Consider the following 21012-nt stretch of genomic DNA (forward strand, 5'->3'; position numbering starts at 1 on the left):
AAAAAATATGAATCGCTGAAAATCCCCCATTCACTTACATAGGGAAAAGTGAGCCAGAATCAGTATATTCACCCTGCTGTCGCAGTTGTAGATGTAGGAGCCATCGTTGTTGTTGTGAGTGATGTAAAACTCCGACTATCAAAATAACTCACAGTACATGTACATTTATTCACCCATTAAACAAGGGACGGGGACCCAAACGAAAACACATACTTACCGACATAACTATTCTGTACGACATGTATGTTGTTTGCTCATGGCTTCCTTACCTTTTCCATCTGTTTGTCCGCCTCCTGACGTTCACTATCAATCTGTTTTGAAAGTTGCTCCACCTGCTTGGCCAGGCAGCGGTTCGTTGCTCGCAGCTTCACTCGTTCGCTGCGCATGGAAACATGGACACGATGCTTTGACTTTGTTATTATTCATCAAAATGTCATGAAAATTCATCCCTATTATTCATTATAAATCAAAACACCTGACGACCAATGGAAAACGTGGGGACAGGAACACTGCACTGCAAATGGTGTAGACTTGTAATACCCTCCCCCACCTGGAGGCAGCGCTACACGATACACATTTACATAGAGAATTTGCAACACTCCTTCATCCCCCCGCCCCCCCCCCCCAAGAACACCAGCAAAGATAAAACACCCCTGTACATTAACTGGGGTCATCCTGATCCTCCATAATGAGTCTGGATGTAACTGGGCTGGAACTACAGGAGTATATCCCAACAAACAAACCGACAAACACCGGTCCGTGAATTATCGTAAGGATACCAAAACAAGACTCGTTTGCATGAGACAGCATGTTCCCACACATCTTTGTGCGAAAGAGATGGGGAACCCCTCGACCCGCCAAGACCCGGCAGTTCCGCCACATTTACGTAACTCTACACAGGTGAGGTTTCCAGGTTTGTTTTAACGTCGCATTCACGTGCCTAACATACCAATCATCGGCTTTCAATCGGAGCTCGAGTTTGTCGGCCTGTCCTTGCAGCTGGGCGAGGGCATGCTCAAAGTTGGATCTCCGAAAGTCCTCGGTCCCCGCCACCAGTACGCACATCTTCTTGACCTGCAGGTCCGTATCGGCAGAGGGAGGAAAATGAAACAACACGTCGGAAGATTGGCTGATGCACAATCAAAAAAAACCACTCCGTATCAAATGAGTATTTTTAATTTGGAGTGGTAATCTAAAATACCACGTTCAAATATCTACTCCTCTTCTTCATGCATTGAGAGGCCACGTACGGTTGTTTTGTGTCTCATTGTGTGAGTTTCCCCTGCGCCCTCTTCCGTCTCCTCAATATGAGCACACAGGTCCTCGTGCAGACACCTCTGTGACCGGAGCGTTGGACCTCATGAGGCACGTCCTTTCAAACAAACCTCGGGTTGGTTGTGCTTTCGCATTTCCCACTCTGCGGTTCTCGCTGTATTTGTAAAGAAACAAATCAATATTTTTAATTACTTGGCAATTTCATTTTTTCTTGACAAGTCTGTTGATCACTTCCGTTTGTTTGTTTGTTTGTCCATTCACCTTTAATGGCCGACAGATCACAATTTCAAACCGATCTTCACGAAACTTCACTAAATGGATGAGTTGGTGGTCCGACAGAATCCAATTTTTTATTTTTTTTAAAGTCAAAAGGTCATTATAGGCCAAAGGTCAACAACTTTTTAAGATTTCTATAATCCTCAATTTTCATTCGATTTATTTAAAATTCGAAGACCATTTGCATATCAGGTAAATGAATTCAACCATTATTTTTGAGGTCAACGTTGGTCAAAAGGTCATCAGAGGCCAAAAGGCCAACATCGGGCAAATTTCTAAAATTGTCAATTTTTATCCAATTGACTTGAAATTTGAAGAAGATTTACACATCAGGTCACTGAATTCAACCACCTCTTAATTTTTAGGTCAACCTCGGCCAAAAGGTCAACATAGGCCAAATTTCTAAAACTGTATCTCGAATTGTCAATTATCATCTGATTTATTGAAAATTTGAAGACCATTTGCAAATCCGGTTGTTGAATTCAAGCACCAACTATTTTTGAGGGCAACATCGGTGAAAAGGTCAACATTGGCTGAGTTTCTAAAATTGTCAATTTTTATCCAATTGACTTGAACTTTGAACAGGATTTGCATATCAGGTTCATGAATTCAACCACCAATTATTTTAAGGTCAATTGTGAACACAGGTAAAACCGGGCGTAGTGGCATGCGCCTGTAATCTGGCTACTCGGAGGTTTGGGTTGGAGGATCGCTTGAGGACGGGAGCTCTGTGCTGGGCCGCGCTATGAGAGGATGTAGGGCAGCCCGGAATCATGGCGAAACCCAATCCTTATCCCTGTGTCGTAAGAGGCGACCAGGGTTGCGTCAGGAAGGGCATCCGGCGTAAAACCTGTGCCAAATCAGTATGCGGATCATAACGGATGATCCGCTGTGGTGACCCCTAACGGGAGCAGCCAAAAGACGAACAACAATTGTGAACACAGGCCTCATTTATAAAACTAGTACGTGCCCGTAAAAAAAAAAAAATAATAATAACACTGAACAACAAATTTCAATAATTTTTTTTTACTGGAGATGTGTAAAGTGATTAAGACTAATTTAGGTACGCTGATTTCAAAAATCATAACCGTTTTGCTGTATCACGTCAGGATTTTCAGGAACAGAAATATTCCCATTGCCTAGAAGTCAGGATTTCAATGAAATTTACATATGTCTTTAACATGTCTATTTCGTACAATTGTTGTTAACTTGTGTTATATTTCTTTCTTTCAGATAAAGATGAGTCGGCGTTCCTGTACCAATCATCCTGACAACTTCTGTTATGTCTGTGGTCGGTATACCAACAAAGATCAACAGCGAAGTATATCTACAGCAGTGAAAATGAAGGCCGCCTACTTTCACTACTTCGGGTGTAAGGTGGGGGACCAAGAACAGAGCTGGGCACCACACATCTGCTGCACAAGCTGTCACACAACCTTGACTCAGTGGTTGGTGGGCAAGCGCGCTAGCATGCCATTTGCGGTGCCCATGATATGGCGTGAGCCGCAGAATCATCATGATGATTGTTATTTCTGCTGCACAAGCATCGCCGGCTTCAACAAGAAGAATAAAGGTCACATCAAGTACGCTGACTGCGTCTCTGCTCGTAAACCTGTGCCTCATGATGACGAGAACCCCGTTCCAACACCTCCAGCTGATCACAACATAGCTGTAAGCAGTGGTGAAGAGGATGGTGATGATGAACCTTTTGAACCCGACACTCAAGAATCACACCTTCTGAACCAGGGAGACTTAAATGATCTTGTAAGAGATCTCTCGCTGTCAAAGGCGAAGGCAGAGCTGCTTGGATCAAGGCTGCAGCAGTGGAATCTACTTGAACCTAACACCAAGATATCCTTGTTCAGAGCACGTCACAGAGACATGGCTGAGTTCTTTGAGATGGAAGACACGATGACATTCTGCAGTGACATCAACGGTCTGTTGAAAGAACTTGGGTGTGATCACGATCCTGCAGACTGGCGCCTCTTCATCGACTCGGGGAAGAACAGCTTGAAGGCTGTTTTGCTCCACAATGGCAACGACAAACCATCAGTCCCACTGGCTCACGCGTTCGGCATGACAGAGACCTATGAGACTATGCGGCAGCTGCTTGATTCCATCAAGTACAATGACTTCAACTGGCACATCTGCGGAGACTTGAAAGTGGTGGCGCTGTTGTTAGGGCTGCAGTCAGGCTACACGAAATACATGTGCTTCCTTTGTCTCTGGGATAGCAGAGACGACAAGAATCACTGGACGAAGAAAGATTGGGAAGAGCGAAAAGAGCATGTACCTGGTCGACACAACGTGAAGCATGTCGCCCTTGTCGACCCAGCCAAGGTTTTCCTTCCACCACTCCACATAAAGCTCGGCTTGATGAAAAGTTTTGTACGGGCAATGGATCTGAATGGGCGTGGGTTTTTATACCTCAAGGAAAAGTTTGGCAACACCTTGTCGGAGGCCAAGCTCAAGGCTGGTGTCTTTGTTGGACCGCAAATCCGACAGATTATGAAGGACGAAACTTTTCCGACAACTCTAAACCCCAAAGAGCTGGCAGCGTGGAGGAGCTTCAAAGCTGTGACGGACAACTTCTTGGGGAACGAGCGCGCGGACAACTATGAAGAAATAGTGCAGCAGCTGCTGGAGTCCTTCAGGAAACTTGGCTCCAGGATGTCCCTGAAAATCCATTTCCTACACCAGCACCTGAACTTCTTCCCTGACAACTTGGGAGCAGTCTCGGACGAGCACGGCGAGCGATTCCACCAAGAGATTTCACTCATGGAGACGCGTTACCAAGGGCGGCACAACCCGAACATGATGGGCGATTTCTGCTGGTTCCTGCATCGTGAAACTGACACAGAGCAGCACAAACGCAAAGCCAAATGCCTAAAGCATTTTTAATTACATTCTAGTGGAGTTTTTCTGTAATTTCTATAATTTTGAAGCATTCATGATGAAATAAATGAATAAATGAATTTTTGTAAATTTCATTGAAATCCTGACTTCTAGGCAATGGGAATATTTCTGTTACTGAAAATCCTGACGTGATACAGCAAAACGGTTATGATTTTTGAAATCAGCGTACCCAAATTAGTCTAAATCACTTTACACATCTCCAGTAAAAAATTTTTGTTGTTCAGTGTAATAATAATAATAATAATAAAAAATAAATAAACCACACAGGCCGTTTCTTCGCTCTCACGTGCCCGTACGTGCGTGACCCGGAAGTTCGATATTATTCGCAGTTACGATTATTCGCAATTTATTTTTAATACCCAATTATATTCAATTAGCGCCAACGTATTTTACCTTTTCGCAATATCGTGGCAACGAAAAACAAAAAGAGAAGAGAAGAGAGAGAAAAAAATTTACTTCCTCGTTCGGAGCATACCAGCACTCTGATGTTACCGAAATTTATACACCGTCTAATATGAAAACGATCATAACTTGGGACATTGTGTTTTTCTATAAATGCGCATAAGAAATCGAGAAATTAAAAGAATACACAAAGTCATCACTCTCCCGTACGAAGCCCGTACGTTGTAACCCGTAATGGGGAACGTGGCTGTGCTTCCCTTCACCATTGGCCACGCCCACGCAACAACGTGTCTTGTCATTGGTTTGGTAAATAAATGGCCATAACTTGGGGAGCACTTGTCCGATTAATATCAAACCTTGAAAAGGCACATCCTCAGGTCCCCAGCAATAGACCTGGCAAGTTTCAATTAGATCGGACAAGAGGTTGTCGAGAAACAGTGGTCACACACACACACACACACACACACACACACACACACACACACACACACACACACACACACACACACACACACACACACACACACACACATTGCTGGAATTATAGATAGATTGATAGATAGGGCCAAAAAACTATGTATATATATATATATATATATATGTATATTTATACATTTTCATCATTATATCTCAAAAAGTTGTGGACAAGCAATGACAAAACAAGGTGGATGAGGTGGTTTGGTGACAAGAACAAGCGGATTCCATTTTGGTTCAGATCCAGCCCATCAGTGGCGACAGAACGTAAACTGTTCAGCCTGGTGGAGGTATGCGCTCCACTGAGTGTCGTTCTACTTTGTTATGTTTTGCCAAGTGTCGCTCCATGAGTGATTTTTCATTTATTTATTGTTTCGTAAAATAAATATTATTTATTTTAATTAATAAATTAACTTTAAAATATACGTTCTCTCAAATATAAACTCTTCATTGATTGGTTGGTTATACTGTACTGTTTTCGAACTGAAAACCAATCTGTTCAGCAAATATGGAGGTAGTTACTGACAAAGCATAATTGGTTTTAGCAAAATGACATTTGTGATGGAAATTTTGAGGGTTAACGGGACTTGGGTCGAAGGAAACTCAGCAACCTGCTGAGACAAATGTTTGTGCTGCCTCACGTGGAGGAATTTCTACCTTCAGAACTGCAACAGTTTGGAAAGGCCTACTACAACTACCCTCGTAAACCATACCCAAATCCCTCCTCATTCCAAATTTCCAGTTTTCCCTCCCTGGCGTTTCCCTCTGTATCCATCTTGTCCACCCCATGTGTGCTTTTTTGCATCCTGGTTTTATCTGTTACGTCTTGATCCGCTCAGAGCACTGTGATCTCTTCCACGAGATTCAACTGAGAATACAAAAAAAATTCATTAAAATTCTACCACGCTTCATTATCATACTCCGCATGAGTAAGATGCTGTCTCCCCGAGGCCCAGCACACACACACACACACACACACACACACACACACACACACACACACACACACACACACACACACACACACACACACACACACACACACACACGCGCGCGCGGAGGGATTGAGGCCCTCACCTGTTGCTCCAATGACATCTTGTCACGGTCAAGGTTCTGCCCCTCACCTTTTTCTTGCAGGAGCTCCATGCACAGCCGGTTAACCAGCAGACGTACAATTTAATACATATTGTTGCGGAGCCGGGTATCGGCCGCGAGCACGACCGCTACGTGGAGCAGTAGGGTCGACGCTACCGAACACCCGGAATCCAGATCGTACCTTTATGAAAACTCCGAGGGTACGGGTCCCTTACAGGACCGTGAATCGTCAATAATTCCACCACGTGGTAGAGGGTTATTTGCCAATCTTCCAAATACTGAGAGATCCACGTGGCGAGCTACCGAGTATTCACACCCTCGATGGCACCCGTACGAGTCCAGACCGATAACGTGCCCGACCCGTGCGCAACCCGAGCGGATGGTTGCTGAAGTCCCATTGGTCCAAATGTACCTTTACAGCGGCAATAGCCTTTGTAATTCACCAACACGCGCCGTGCTAAGCCAATGGAAGAAACACAGCAACGAACTGATACATTCAAGAAATGTATTTATTTATAATGGGGGACGGGGGGAGCACGCAAGAAGCAGAGTTTTCCGACGAGGGAGATGCAAGTATGTACAGCAAAGAGCACTGAAACAATTCCGAATTACAGACGGGCCCACACACAGACGCACACCCAAAAGAAACGGACCCAAAGTGGTCTTTATTATCCCTTCGGCTCATAGGGAAGTCGGACTGAGGGACGAGAAAATAGCAGGCAACCTGGCCACGCGGCGCGGCTCGACGTCCGCACCTTCCCGGAGCACCAGTCGGCCAAGAAGGAACCAGGGCAGCTCGACGCAGACCACGCCAGCCACAAGACGAGCCGTATACTAGAGCACGCCAGCGACGAGGTACCTTTCCCCCAGCCTCGACAGATGCGTTTTGAACGGGAGCGAATTCTTCCCCTCCGAGCTCCAGCATATCCTCACGCTCAAGCAGATTCTGACGCTTCCGCAGATCCTGACGCTCTGGCAGATTCCCTCGCTCTCTCGATTCTGACGCTCTCCGTTCCTTTTATCGCTCTCGGACGCGGTTCGCTCCTCGTGACCCGCTCTCGGGCGCGGTTCGCCTGGGCGGGGCCCGTCCTCGGGTGCGGTCCGCTCGGGCGTGGCCCGTTCTCCAGTCGGTGGGCCACGACGCACTCCCTTACTTGGCGCGCTGCCAAGCGAATCGGTTCATGCCCATATTTGGGAATGGAATTCCATCCCCGAACAAATTCAGAACACGCCCACATACCAGCGAGTGCACGGAGAATGCCGGCAGCAGAGGGTTATCGTTGTTGTTGTAGTTGTGGATGTAGGAGCCATAGTTGTTGTTGCGAGTGATGTAAAAACCCCAAATATCAAAATAACTCACAGCGCATGTACATTTATTCACCCATTAAACAAGGGACGGGGACCCTAACCAAAACACATACTTACCGATACAACTATTCAGTAGGACCTGTATGTTGTTTGCTCATGGCTTCCTTACCTTTTCCTTCTGTTTGTCCGCCTCCTGACGTTCACTATCAATCTGTTTTGAAAGTTGCTCCACCTGCTTGGCCAGGCAGCGGTTCGTTGCTCGCAGCTTCACTCGTTCGCTGCGCATGGAAACATGGACACGATGCTTTGACTTTGTTATTTTTCATCAGAATGTCATGAAAATTCATCCCTATTATTCATTATAAATCAAAACACCTGATGATAATGGAAAACGTGGGGACAGGAACACTGCACTGCAAATGGTGGAGACTTGTAATACCCTCACCCACCTAGAGGCGGCATTACACGATACACATATACATCGAGAATTTGCATCACTCCTTCACCCCCCCCCCTAAGACCACGAGCAAAGACAAAACAGCCCTGTACATTAATTGGGGTCATGCTGATCCTCCATAACGACTCTGGATGTAACTGGGCTCGAACTACAGGAGTATATCCCAGCAAACAAACCCACAAACACCGCTCCGTGACTTATCGTAAGGACACCGAAACAAGACCCGGTTGCGTGAGACAGCATGTTCCCACACATCTTTGTGAGAAAGAAATGGGGAACCCCTGGACCCGGCAGTTGCGCCACATTTACGTGTCTCCACACAGGTGAGGTTTCCAGGTTTGTTTTGATGTCGCATTCACGTGCCCAACGTACCAACCATCGGCTTTCAATCGGAGCTCGAGTTTGTCGGCCTGTCCTTGCAGCTGGGCGAGGGCATCCTCAAAGTTGGGTCTCCGAAAGTCCTCGATCCCCGCCTCGATCCTCGCCTCGATCCCCGCCATCAGTACGCGCATCTTCTTGATCTGCAGGTCCGTATCGGCAGAGGGAGGAAAATGAAACAACACGTCGGAAGATTGGCTGATGCACAATCAAAAAAAACCACTCCGTATCAAATGAGTATTTTTAATTTGTGGTGGTCATCTAAAATACCACGTTCAAACCTCTGCTCTTCTTCTTCACGCATTGAGAGGGAACGTACAGTTGTTTTGTGTCTCATTGTGTGAGTTTCCCCTGCGCCCTCCACTATCTCCTCAATATGAGCACACAGGTCCTCATGCAGACACCTCTGTGACCGGAGCGTTGGACCTCATGAGGCACGTCCTTTCAAACAAACCTCGGGTTGGTTGTGCTTTTGCATTTCCCACTCTGCGGTTCTCGCTGTATTTGTAAATAAATAAATAAATATTTTTAATTACTTGCCAATTTTTTTTTTTTTTTGACAAGTCTGTTGATCACTTCCGTTTGTTTGTCTGTCCGCTCACCTTTAATGGCCGACAGGTCACAATTTCAAACCAATCTTCACGAAACTTCACCAAATGGATGAGTTGGTGGTCCGACAGAATCCAAATTTTTTTTTTTTTTTAAAGTCAAAAGGTCATTCAAGGCCAAAGGTCAACAACTTTTTCAAATTACTAAAATCCTCAATTTTCATTCGATTTATTTAAAATTCGAAGACCATTTGCATATCAGGTCAATGAATTCAACCATTATTTTTGAGGTCAAGATCGGTCAAAAGGTCATCAGAGGCCAAAAGATCAACATCGGGCAAATTTCTAAAATTGTCAATTTTTATCCAATTGACAAATTTGAAGAGGATTTACACATCAGGTCACTGAATTCAACCACCTATTAATTTTTAGGTCAATGTAGGCCAAAAGGTCAACAAAGGCCAAATTTCTAAAACTGTGTCTCGAATTGTCAATTTTCATCCGATTTATTTAAAATTTTAAGACCATTTTCAAATCCGGTTATTGAATTCAAGCACCAACTATTTTTGAGGCCAACGTCGGTGAAAAGGTCAACATTGGCTGAGTTTCTAAAATTGTCAATTTTCATCCAATTGACTTGAAATTTGACCAGGATCAGGATCAGGTTCATAAATTCAACCACCAATCATTTTTAGGTCAATTGTGAAAACAGGCCAAATTTATAAAATTGATTGATGGGACCAAAAACTATGGATATAAATATAAATATCATTATATCTCAAAAAGTTGTGGACAAGCAATGACAAAACAAGGTGGATGAAGTGGTTTGGTGACAAGAACAAGCGGATTCGATTTTGGTTCAGATCCAGCCCATCAGTGGCGACAGAACGTAAACTGTTCAGCCTGGTGGAGGTATGCGCTCTACTGAGTGTCGTTCTACTTTGTTATGTTTTGCCAAGTGTATGTCGCTCTATGAGTGATTTTTCATTTATTTATTGTTTCAGGTAGCTATGATTCTTTCCCTCTTCACTCTCATCGCCTGATTCATTCATCACCTTCCCATCCGAGTGTTGTCCCAACAGCCAGTGTCGTGCCTAATAATACAATGTAACCTCACTGTGTTTGTCCACAAAGCACATTTTGTTAAAGGTGCAAAAATGATTCATTTGAAGTTCTGGTCCTGACATTCTGGTTTCCATGTACCCAATCACTCCAGTCCCCATGTACCCTATCACTCCGGTGCCCATGTACTCTATCACTCTGGTCCCCATGTACCCAATCACTCCGGTCCCCATGTACCCTATCACTTCGGTCCCCATGTACTTTATCACTCCGGTCCCCATGTACCCAATCACTCCGGTCCCCATGTACCCTATCACTTCGGTCCCCATGTACCTTATCACTCCGGTCCCCATGCACCCTATCACTCCGGTCCCCATGTACCCTATCACTCCGGTCCCCATGCACCCTATCACTCCAGTCCCCATGTACCCTATCACTCCGGTCCCCATGTACCCAATCACTCCGGTCCCCATGTACTCTATCACTTCGGTCCCCATGTACTCTATTACTCCGGTCCCCATGTACCCTATCACTTCGGTCCCCATGTACCCTATCACTTCGGTCCCCATGTACTCTATCACTCCGGTCCCCATGTACCCTATCACTTCGGTCCCCATGTACGCAATCACTCTGGTCCCCATGTACCCTATCACTCCGGTCCCCATGTACCCTATCACTCCAGTCCCCATGTACCCTATCACTCCGGTCCCCATGTACTCTATCACTCCGGTCCCCATGTACGCAATCACTCCGGTCCCCATGTACCCTATCACTCCGGTCCCCATGGCCCCCATCACTCCGGTCCCCATGTACCCTATCACTCCGGTCCCCATGTACCCTATCACTCCGGTCCCCATGTACCCAATCACTCCGGTCCCCATGTACCCTATCACTCCGGTCCCCATGTACCCAATCACTCCGGTCCCCATGTACCCTATCACTCCGGTCCCCATGTACCCAATCACTCCGGTCCCCATGCCCCCTCTGGGCAAGCATGCGATCTCCTGCTCCCTCAGGTGAGTCACTGAAGTGAAGTGAGTCAAAAAATATTTTATAATTAAACTGAAGTTCCTCACCTGTTCTTTCCTTCTCTCAGCGTTTGCAGTGAGCGTTTGAACATTATTGCGTTCTTCCTCGAGCTCGGCCTCCAGTTCCAGGATTCGGTTCTACAAGAGCAAAACAACAAGCATGCCACATAAACGTGAGAAACAAACAAAGGAACCTGCTGCTTGTTCAACAGGAAAGAGATGGATTGAGTGAGAAAGATGGACGAACGGCACTTTGAGTTCTTGAACAGTGAAGGAACAGTTCCATTGAATGAATCAATACCACGTGATGAAAAGTACGAGACCGTTGCAAGACCATTGGGCGTGCTTCTGCTTCTGTATCCTCAAGCTGCTTCTGTCGACGCGGGATATCCTTCTTGACGGGACGCGACTCCAGCTCAAACTCCAATTCTAGGTTACGGCGCATCAGCTTCATTTTCACCGCCGAAGCTTCCTCTCGAAGAGTCTGCTCTTCATGGAGAATCAGCTCGACTCGGTTCAGCTGTGCGAAAGGCAACGTACCGCACAAGGTGACAACACCCGCACAAGCCTGCAGTACATACCCTCCCCACGATAGGACAGCACAATTGTAGACACCCTAAATAAATAAATAAAATCAGTGGTCTCCCTCTCCCACTGTTCACCCAGTTGGAAGCTTTTAAAAGCGAAACAAGGTCACCAGAAGTTGCATGGACGTACATTGTGATGAAGTTCCTCGCCAAAGTTCATGGACAATTTCAGGACCTCTTGGGTTTCCCTGCAGTTGCTGCAGAAAGATGGCGTCACCCTGACTGCTCCCTCAGCTGTCCTCTTGTGTTCGCAAAAACAAAGGAACCAAGTTATAGGGTAATTATCATGATATATGTGTTGATAGTCGGTATCTACTTCACTGGTGTGTGCAGCTGGCAGCACTCACCAGGCTCTCAAGTCTCCCCACTCACCTGCCTCTCAAGGCTCTCTCGGAGCCGGTCCTGTTCTTGAATGAGCATCCATTCATGCACCTTGCGATTGCTCTGTTCACTTTCCTTTTTTTGATCCATGTCAGCAGCTTGGTCCGGGATCTGTTGGGATTCCCTCCAATTCCTGCAGAAAGATGTCGTCACCCTGACTGCTCCCTCGGGTGTCCTCTTGTGGTCACAAAAACAAAGGAACCAAGTTAAAGTGTAATCATTGTGATATATGTATTGATAGTTGGCAACTACTTCACTGGTGTGTGCAGCTGGCAGCACTCACCTGGCTCTCAAGTCTCCCTCGGAGCCGGTCCTCTTCCTGTTTTAGCAGCAATTCACGCAGCTTGTGATTGATCTGTTCAAGTTCCTTTTTTTGATCCATGTCAGCAGCTTGGTCTGGGATCTGTTTGGTTTCCCTGGAGTTGCTGCAGAAAGATGGTCTCACCCTGACTGCTCCCTCAGGTGTCCTCTTGTGGTCGCAAAAACAAAGGAACCAAGTTAAAGGGTAATTTTCATGATATATGTGTTGATAGTCGGCAACTACTTCACTGGTGTGTGCAGCTGGCAGCACTCACCTGGCTCTCAAGTCTCCCTTGGAGCCGGTCCTGCTCCTGTTTTAGCAGCAATTCACGCAGCTTGTGCTGATCAAGTTCTATTATTCGATCATCCATGTCAGCAGCTTGGTCTGTACTTCCTCGGCCACCGATCTAGCACACACACACACACACACACACACACACACACACACACACACACACACACACACACACACACACACACACACACACACACACACCATATCTCTGTCAATCCAGGTGTTCCGTGCACACACAAGGTTCGTCGGCATTTCCATAACAGACACCTTGTTCATCACTGTTACTCATTGCACAGTGAAACTTGTTCCCTCCACCATCCGAAGCGAGATGGACGTCATATCATGTTTTCACCCCCGTCTGTCTGTCTGTGAACAGGATATCTCAAAAAGTTGTCGACAGATTCAGATGAAACTCGGTGGACACGTTGTGTGTGCGACAACGACGAATTGATTCGATTTTGGTGAAGATCCGAATCCGGATCTGGATAAGCGAATTATTTAATTTATTTAAGTGATCCTTCACCCATTGAGAGATTTCCTACTGTGTCACGTGACATTTCAAACATGTAATGTTCTCGTCATGTTCTCGTGGATCAGGCATTGCGTGGAGGAGGTTCGTGCTCTTCCGAGTGCCCTTCTCGTTTCTCACATGATTTTATGGTGAATCCATTAAAAAGTTATTGATTTCGATTTTTATTTATTTATTTGCTCGTTCATTGTACAATTTCAGTTAAATGTTCTCAAATATTGAAAGTTTCATAAAATAGAAGTTTTTAAAAAATAAATTTGAAAAATTTGTATTTTTTTTTTTTTTGACAAAATGTCCGTCGGGAATCGGTGGACTCGGACTCTCCAAAATCGGTATCGGCATCGGACCCAAAAATCTGGCATTGGTACCAAAAAGGGCTCTAATAGCAATGGTACCAAACACGAGGACACTCGTTGGAGCGCACACCTCCGCCACACAATGCTTGATCCACGAGAACATAACGAGCCCATGACAAGTTTGAAATGTCACGCTGTCCATCGTTTTTGGGGCCGATCTCTCAACGGTGAAGAATCACTGAGAGAAATTAAATAATTCTCCTATCCAGATCCAGATTCGGATTTTCACCAAAAATGAATCAATTCGTCCTTGCGACACACCAAACCCATCCACCACGTTTCATCCGAATCCTTCCACAACTTTTTGAGAGATCGTGCTGTATATCGTTGTTGGCCCGATCAACGGTGAGGAATCACTCAGCAAAATTAAATAATTCTAGTAGCCGGATCCGGATCCGGATCTTCACCAAAATCGAATCGATTCTTCCTCGCCACACGACGAACCTGTCCACAAAATTTCAGCCGAATCCGTTCACGACTTTTTGAGATATCCTGGACACACACAGACAGACAGACAGACAGACAGACAGACAGGGGATGAAAACATCATCTGCTTCACCTTCAGTGGTGGAGGTCACAACAATGGCACATCATGGTCCTCCTACTCATACTTTCCAATTGGTCTTTGACAATCACCGTCTTTGACAACAATCCAAATTTTCATTACAGACCCGGGGAATTAAAAATAGGACAACACGTCCTGAAGGTCACCTGGATCAGGAGCAACAGTCACTCAATCTCCGCCCCCCTCCCCCAAGACCCCCTTAGACCCTGATTTATTTTTTTTAATGCTGATGAAAGTTGTGGTCTAGTTTCATCGAAATAGTGTGTGTAGTTTCAGAGAAGAGAGAAAATACATATTTTGTGGGGTCAAACCCCCCTGTAGACCCTCTTAATGAGGACAGATTTTGATACACCTTGGTACGTGATGGGTGATGATGGTTGTGGTCATTTTGAGTTGTTTTCTAGTTAAAGAGTTTTATTGTACGAAAGGAATCATCACTCACTGTCCGTCCCTCATCATGTCTCCACAACGCCACCCCCTCTCCTCACTCATCCAAATCACACATCACCCCCACCCCCCCTCCCCATTTCTCCACTTCCACTCTTCACAAAATTCTTCTCCTTCCTTCAACTCCCCCTCCCTCCTCAAACACCTCCCCCACCATGGGATACTCCTCTCACCTCCCACCCCCACTCCCGATACTCCCTTATTTACCCACTTATCCCCCGACTATCAATGCTCATTTCACCCTCCCCTCTACCACCCCCCCCACATCATCCTCCCCCTCCACGTTCCAATCGACACCTCCCCCCACATTATCCTCACCTCTCCAACCCTCCCTCTCCCCTCCGAGCACTCTCTCTTTTTATATCATCATTTAACCTCCCCTCCCTCCTCCCTCCCGTGTGTTCACAGTTCCACAACACACAAGGAACTTTATGCAGAAGGAGACGATTTGGCCAATCAAGTGTTCGCAGTAACCGACGATCTTTAACCCCAACATGTCGGCACGACCTCACGCCCCGCACAACGACCTTTAACCCCAACATGTTGGCACAACCTCACCCCCCGCACAACGATCTTTAACCCCGACATGTCGGCACGACCTCACCCCCCCGCCCAACGACCTTTAACCCCTACATGTCGGCACAACCTCACCCCCCCCCCCCCGCACAACGACCTTTAACCCCGACATGTCGGCCCGACCTCACGCCCCGCACAACGACCTTTAACCCCGACATGTCGGCACGACCTCACGCCCCGCACAACGACCTTTAACCCCAACATGTTGGCACAACCTCACCCCCCGCACAACGATCTTTAACCCCGACATGTCGGCACGACCTCACCCCCCGCACAACGACCTTTAACCCCGACATGTCGGCACGACCTCACGCCCCGCACAACGACCTTTAACCCCGACATGTCGGCACGACCTCACCCCCCCGCACAACGACCTTTAACCCCGACATGTCGGCACGACCTCACGCCCCGCACAACGACCTTTAACCCCGACATGTCGGCACGACCTCACCCCCCCCCGCACAACGACCTTTAACCCCCACATGTCGGCACGACCTCACCCCCGCACAACGACCTTTAACCCCGACATGTCGGCACGACCTCACCCCCCGCACAACGACCTTTAACCCCAACATGTCGGCACGACCTCACCCCCCCGCACAACGACCTTTAACCCCGACATGTCGGCACGACCTCACCCCCCCCCGCACAACGACCTTTAACCCCGACATGTCGGCCCGACCTCACGCCCCGCACAACGACCTTTAACCCCGACATGTCGGCCCGACCTCACCCCCCCGCACAACGACCTTTAACCCCGACATGTCGGCACGACCTCACCCCCCGCACAACGACCTTTAACCCCGACATGTCGGCACGACCTCACCCCCCCGCACAACGATCTTTAACCCCAACATGTCGGCACGACCTCACGCCCCGCACAACGACCTTTAACCCCAACATGTTGGCACAACCTCACGCCCCGCACAACGATCTTTAAGCCCGACATGACGGCACGGCCTCACCCCCCGCACAACGAGCTTTAACCCCGACATGTCGGCACGACCTCACGCCCCGCACAACGACCTTTAACCCCGACATGTCGGCCCGACCTCACCCCCCCCGCACAACGACCTTTAACCCCGACATGTCGGCACGACCTCACCCCCCCGCACAACGACCTTTAACCCCGACATGTCGGCCCGACCTCACCCCCCCCGCACAACGACCTTTAACCCCGACATGTCGGCACGACCTCACCCCCGCACAACGACCTTTAACCCCGACATGTCGGCACGACCTCACCCCCGCACAACGACCTTTAACCCCGACATGTCGGCACGCCCTCACCCCCCCGCACAACGACCTTTCACCCCGACATGTCGGCACGCCCTCCCCCCCCCCCCAACGCCCCTTAACCCCCACATGTCGGCACGACCTCACCCCCCGCACAACGACCTTTAACCCCGACATGTCGGCACGACCTCACCCCCGCACAACGACCTTTAACCCCCACATGGTGGCACGACCTCACCCCCCGCACGACGACCTTTAACCCCGACATGGCGGCACGACCTCCCCCCCTGCACGACGACCTTTAACCCCCCCATGTCGGCCCGACCTCACCCCCCGCACAACGACCTTTAACCCCGACATGTCGGCACGACCTCACCCCCCGCACAACGACCTTTAACCCCGACATGTCGGCACGACCTCACCCCCCGCACGATAACCGGTGTTCACCATATGCCGCGCTTTCTTCCACGTCACCTCATCGGACATCGCGCACTCCGAACCAAGAGGGACTGGACGCTCACGTTACCCTCCTTCAACGTCTTCCTCAGATTCAGAAACCGCGCTTCTTCTTCTTCTTCTCCTGATGAATGTGGTTGTTGTTGTTATTGTTTTAGGACCGTTGGGTTCTCGGAGGAATGTTTAAACATACAAACAAGTTTGTAAACCTCATGTTGTGTGGCATTAAATGTGAATACAATTGTTTTATTGTTAAATGCGTGAAGCTTGCGGATGGGCGTGGCTTAAAAAAGGAAGGGGCTCGCTTGGTGACGTCACACGTTCGACTCGTTCCATGTCTTCCTTCGACTCAAAACAGCTGATCTTCATCTTCTTCTTCTCCTTATGAATGTTGTTGTTTTCCGTATGTAATTAACCTCCGCCATCTTCGAAGATGGATGGAGGTTACTGTTTTCACCCCTTTCGGAATGTTTGTTTGTTTGTTTGTGAACAGTATTACGGAAAAACTCCTCGACGGATATCGACGAAACTTGGTGGGGGGGGGGGGTTAGGTATGGTCCAAGGATCATGCCATTAAATTTTGGACTTGGTCCCTCCCCCCCCCCCCAAAAAAAAATTGTTGGAGAAAAAATTTATTTTTTTGCATTTCTACATGTTTTAAGTGATATCCAACCTCCCCCCCAAAAAATTTTTTTTTACCCCCCCCCCAAAAAAAGAATTTTTTTTTTGCATTTATACATGTTTTTAGTGATTTCCAACCCCCCCAAAACATTTACACCCCCCCAAAAAAATTGTTAGAGAAATTTTTTTTTTTTGCATTTCTACATGTTTTAAGTGATTTTCACCCCCCCCAAAAAAAATTGTTACCCCCTCCCCAAAAAATAGAGAAATTTTTTTTTTGCATTTTTACATGTTTTAAGTGATTTCCACCCCCCACAAAAAAATTGTTACCCCCCCCCCCCACCAAAAAAAAGAAAAAATTTTTTTTTTTTGCATTTTTGCATGTTTTAAGTGATTTCCAACCCCCCCCCCCCAAAAAAAAATGTTGGAGAAAAGAACTAAAACTCTCAGCACTGTTGACATCATATTTCATGAATAAGATATAAGGTTCACTTGAGTGACCCAGCAGTATTGGCGGCGGAGGTTTTGCACTCTCCCGAGTGCTCCCCCTCCAGTTTTTTTTATGAACAATTTTTTTTGTTTTAAACAATTTTGTAAACCTCATGTTGTGTGTGTGTGGTATTAAATGTGATTAAAATTGTTTTATTGTTAAATACGTGAAGCTTGGGGATGGGCGTGGCTTTAAAAAGGAAGGGGATCGTTTGGTGACGTCACACGTTCGAAACGTTCCGAATGAAGGTCCAAGTGGTTCTGGAATCGAACCCAGACTCAGCACCCACCCCACGTGTTTATACCATCCTCATGCGGTTGGTGAATGATTAACAAAAACAGCAGATTCACAAAGAAGGACTCACGGGTGTCGTCATGGACGCACGAACACTTAACAACTATAAATGACGAAGCACAACATGCACAGACAAAACTTCTCCAATGTTTGAACGAAGCAAGCCCACCCAGCCGCCTCGATTTCAACCGCAACCCAGAAAGTAAGAGTGTGTGTTCGTGTTACACTCGTTTGGTTCATTGTTTAACGATGGTGCACTCATGGGGGCTGGGCTTGTGATGATGAGAACCTGTGAGTGTTCGAGTGTACCGGTCACAGGTTGTCATGGTTACAAGCATCCTCCAAGAGGCGGGGAATCCACTTTGACCCCGCCAAGCTTCACCCCTCCAGAGATGCTTCAGTAGCAAAGCTGGTTGAGGTGGTTAAGACTTAAGAAGGGTGTTCACTGGTCAGTGAGTTTGCTGCTGGTGAGCGGGTTACCGGTGAGAGGAACACTGGGGGAGCGAGCCGTCCGAGCGTTATCCAGTCCAGGCGCGGTGTGGAGCGGGAGGCCAGACCAGTAACTCCATCCATTAGATCGCGCTACTTCTTCCCTGTTCTTTCTCTCTTCCGACTCGTCCACTGTGGACGCACAAAGACTAATTACGAGGGCAACACCTGATGAACCGTTATTTTCAGAGCAACTACTGACTCACACCCCGTCCGTTCTTAATCTGAAGTACGAGCACTACACCCAGCTCCACCTCTTCAACATGCATCTCAACATCCCTTCACTCCATCCAGTTACATGCTGGCCCAAAACGAGGTGGATGAGTTATGATAAAACGAGGTGGGCGAGTTATGATAAAACGAGGTGGACGAGTTATGATAAAACGAGGTGGACGAGTTATGATAAAATGAGGTGGGCGAGTTATGATAAAACGAGGTGGACGAGTTATGATAAAACGAGGTGGGCGAGTTATGATAAAACGAGGTGGACGAGTTATGATAAAACGAGGTGGACGAGTTATGATAAAACGAGGTGGACGAGTTATGATAAAACGAGGTGGACGAGTTATGATAAAACGAGGTGGACGAGTTATGATAAAACGAGGTGGACGAGTTATGATAAAACGAGGTGGACGAGTTATGATAAAACGAGGTGGACGAGTTATGATAAAACGAGGTGGACGAGTTATGATAAAACGAGGTGGACGAGTTGTGATAAAACGAGGTGGGCGAGTTATGATAAAACGAGGTATACGAGTTATGATAAAACGAGGTGGGCGAGTTATGATAAAACGAGGTGGACGAGTTATGATAAAACGAGGTGGACAAGTTATGATAAAATGAGGTGGACGAGCCGCACCCACTCCTTGGCACAATCACTCTGCAAGGACTGCACACACCACCTGGTATGCTTAACACTCCTACCCCCCCCCCGGGGAACACTCAACCCCTCGATCGAGTGCCGTTGTTGTTGTTGTTTTATGTTCGCGGCGGCACGAGGAACAAAAATCCTTATTATAAACTCGTTTAATACCCGTCACTCGTGAAGCTTTTATTTCGTTTTTACACACTTTCGAAAAATGAATTTATAACCACAGCAACGTCATCACCAAACGGACCAATGAACGACGCGCTTGGTCCACACCCGGAAACGGCGCCGACATCCGGGTCCTTCACTCGACGTCATCACCAAACGGACCAATGAACGACGCGCTTGGTCCACACCCGGAAACGGCGCCGACATCCGGGTCCTTCACTCGAAGCGCCGTCCAATCCGCGGGAGAGATCGACCTGAAAATGGTGAGTGCCGTACTCAGGACAGAGATTTCAATGTTTTTCCTTCGATGAAGGGTTCATCCCGAAACGTCAGCACCTTGTTTTTATCCACGTCGGATCGACAAAACCACCCTTGGTATTTGTTTGAGGATGGCGTCCCCTTTCGTCCCCACCGCGTTCCGAACATGGCGCCCACGGTCATTCTGTCCCGTTTGTTGTGTGACGAACATGAAATTATTTATTTATTTATTTTGTCGTTTTTGCATATTTTTCCCCCCTTTTTTACTCTCAGGGGAGGGGGCATGGGCTCGGTTAAAAACACACAACCCCCCCCCTTGACAAGACCCCCACCAACAGCACTCCGTACACAATGACCCATCAATGCTCAAACTACCAACAAGTCTTATCACCATCCCCATCCCCCTTCTACCTCCATAACTTCCAGGTACCGATCTCATCCTATTTTAAACTTATCTCCTGTTTCTGCTGCCACTCCCTCTCCAGGGAGACCATTCCATACATTAACTGCTCTCTGAGTGAACGTCCCCGACGTCACTACCATCTTGACTCAACTCTTCTTTACTCTCAGGCTTCGGCTCCTGGTCCTATCACTGTCTTCTCTGTTGAGTCATTCATCATCTTCACTTATTTTATCTCCACCTTTCATTATCTTTGAACATCTCCGTCATGTCACTACCTTTCCAGGGAGACCATATCAAAAAATATCAACACAATCTTCACAAATCGCTTTCCGTTCACTTCGCTCTCCCCAAGGACACGGACTCACGCAAGGAAATTCGACAATGGAGGCTATTCGGCCCCATCATGCGTGTTCTTTCAACACCATCGCAATTAATCAACACCAGATCAAAAAGAACCAGAGTTGGTGTCAAAGC

At 47.2% G+C, this 21012-nt stretch overlaps 1 protein-coding gene across 14 annotated transcripts in view; it reads right to left on the bottom strand.

The window, feature by feature from the left end:
* LOC147006568 (uncharacterized) overlaps window positions 1–20073 on the bottom strand; it is a 28520-nt gene extending 8447 nt beyond the window's left edge. Inside the window, exons 1-12 of one of the 14 annotated variants that reach the window (XM_085868535.1) lie at window positions 19960–20071; window positions 18833–18973; window positions 12763–12894; window positions 12471–12656; window positions 12179–12364; window positions 11937–12047; window positions 11521–11739; window positions 11268–11357; window positions 8576–8724; window positions 7916–8024; window positions 950–1074; window positions 270–378 (exon numbers count right to left, since the gene is read on the bottom strand). In XM_085868535.1, coding sequence (XP_085724661.1) covers window positions 270–378; window positions 950–1074; window positions 7916–8024; window positions 8576–8724; window positions 11268–11357; window positions 11521–11739; window positions 11937–12047; window positions 12179–12364; window positions 12471–12656; window positions 12763–12894; window positions 18833–18925 — 1509 coding nt within the window. In that variant the 5' untranslated portion in view covers window positions 18926–18973; window positions 19960–20071. Of the gene's footprint in view, window positions 1–269; window positions 379–949; window positions 1075–7915; window positions 8025–8575; window positions 8725–11267; window positions 11358–11520; window positions 11740–11936; window positions 12048–12178; window positions 12365–12470; window positions 12657–12762; window positions 12895–16913; window positions 17108–18832; window positions 18974–19959 lie in introns of those variants that run through there. The other 13 variants (XM_085868536.1, XM_085868542.1, XM_085868534.1 and 10 more) reach the window with 13 other exon arrangements.
* Between the last annotated feature and the right edge of the window lie 939 nt (window positions 20074–21012).

This window comes from Eptatretus burgeri, unplaced genomic scaffold (genome assembly GCF_056783735.1).
Source record: "Eptatretus burgeri isolate ZD-2024b unplaced genomic scaffold, Ebu_testis_v1 Ebu_testis_scaffold_3165, whole genome shotgun sequence".
Taxonomy (NCBI): Eukaryota; Metazoa; Chordata; class Myxini; order Myxiniformes; family Myxinidae; genus Eptatretus; species Eptatretus burgeri.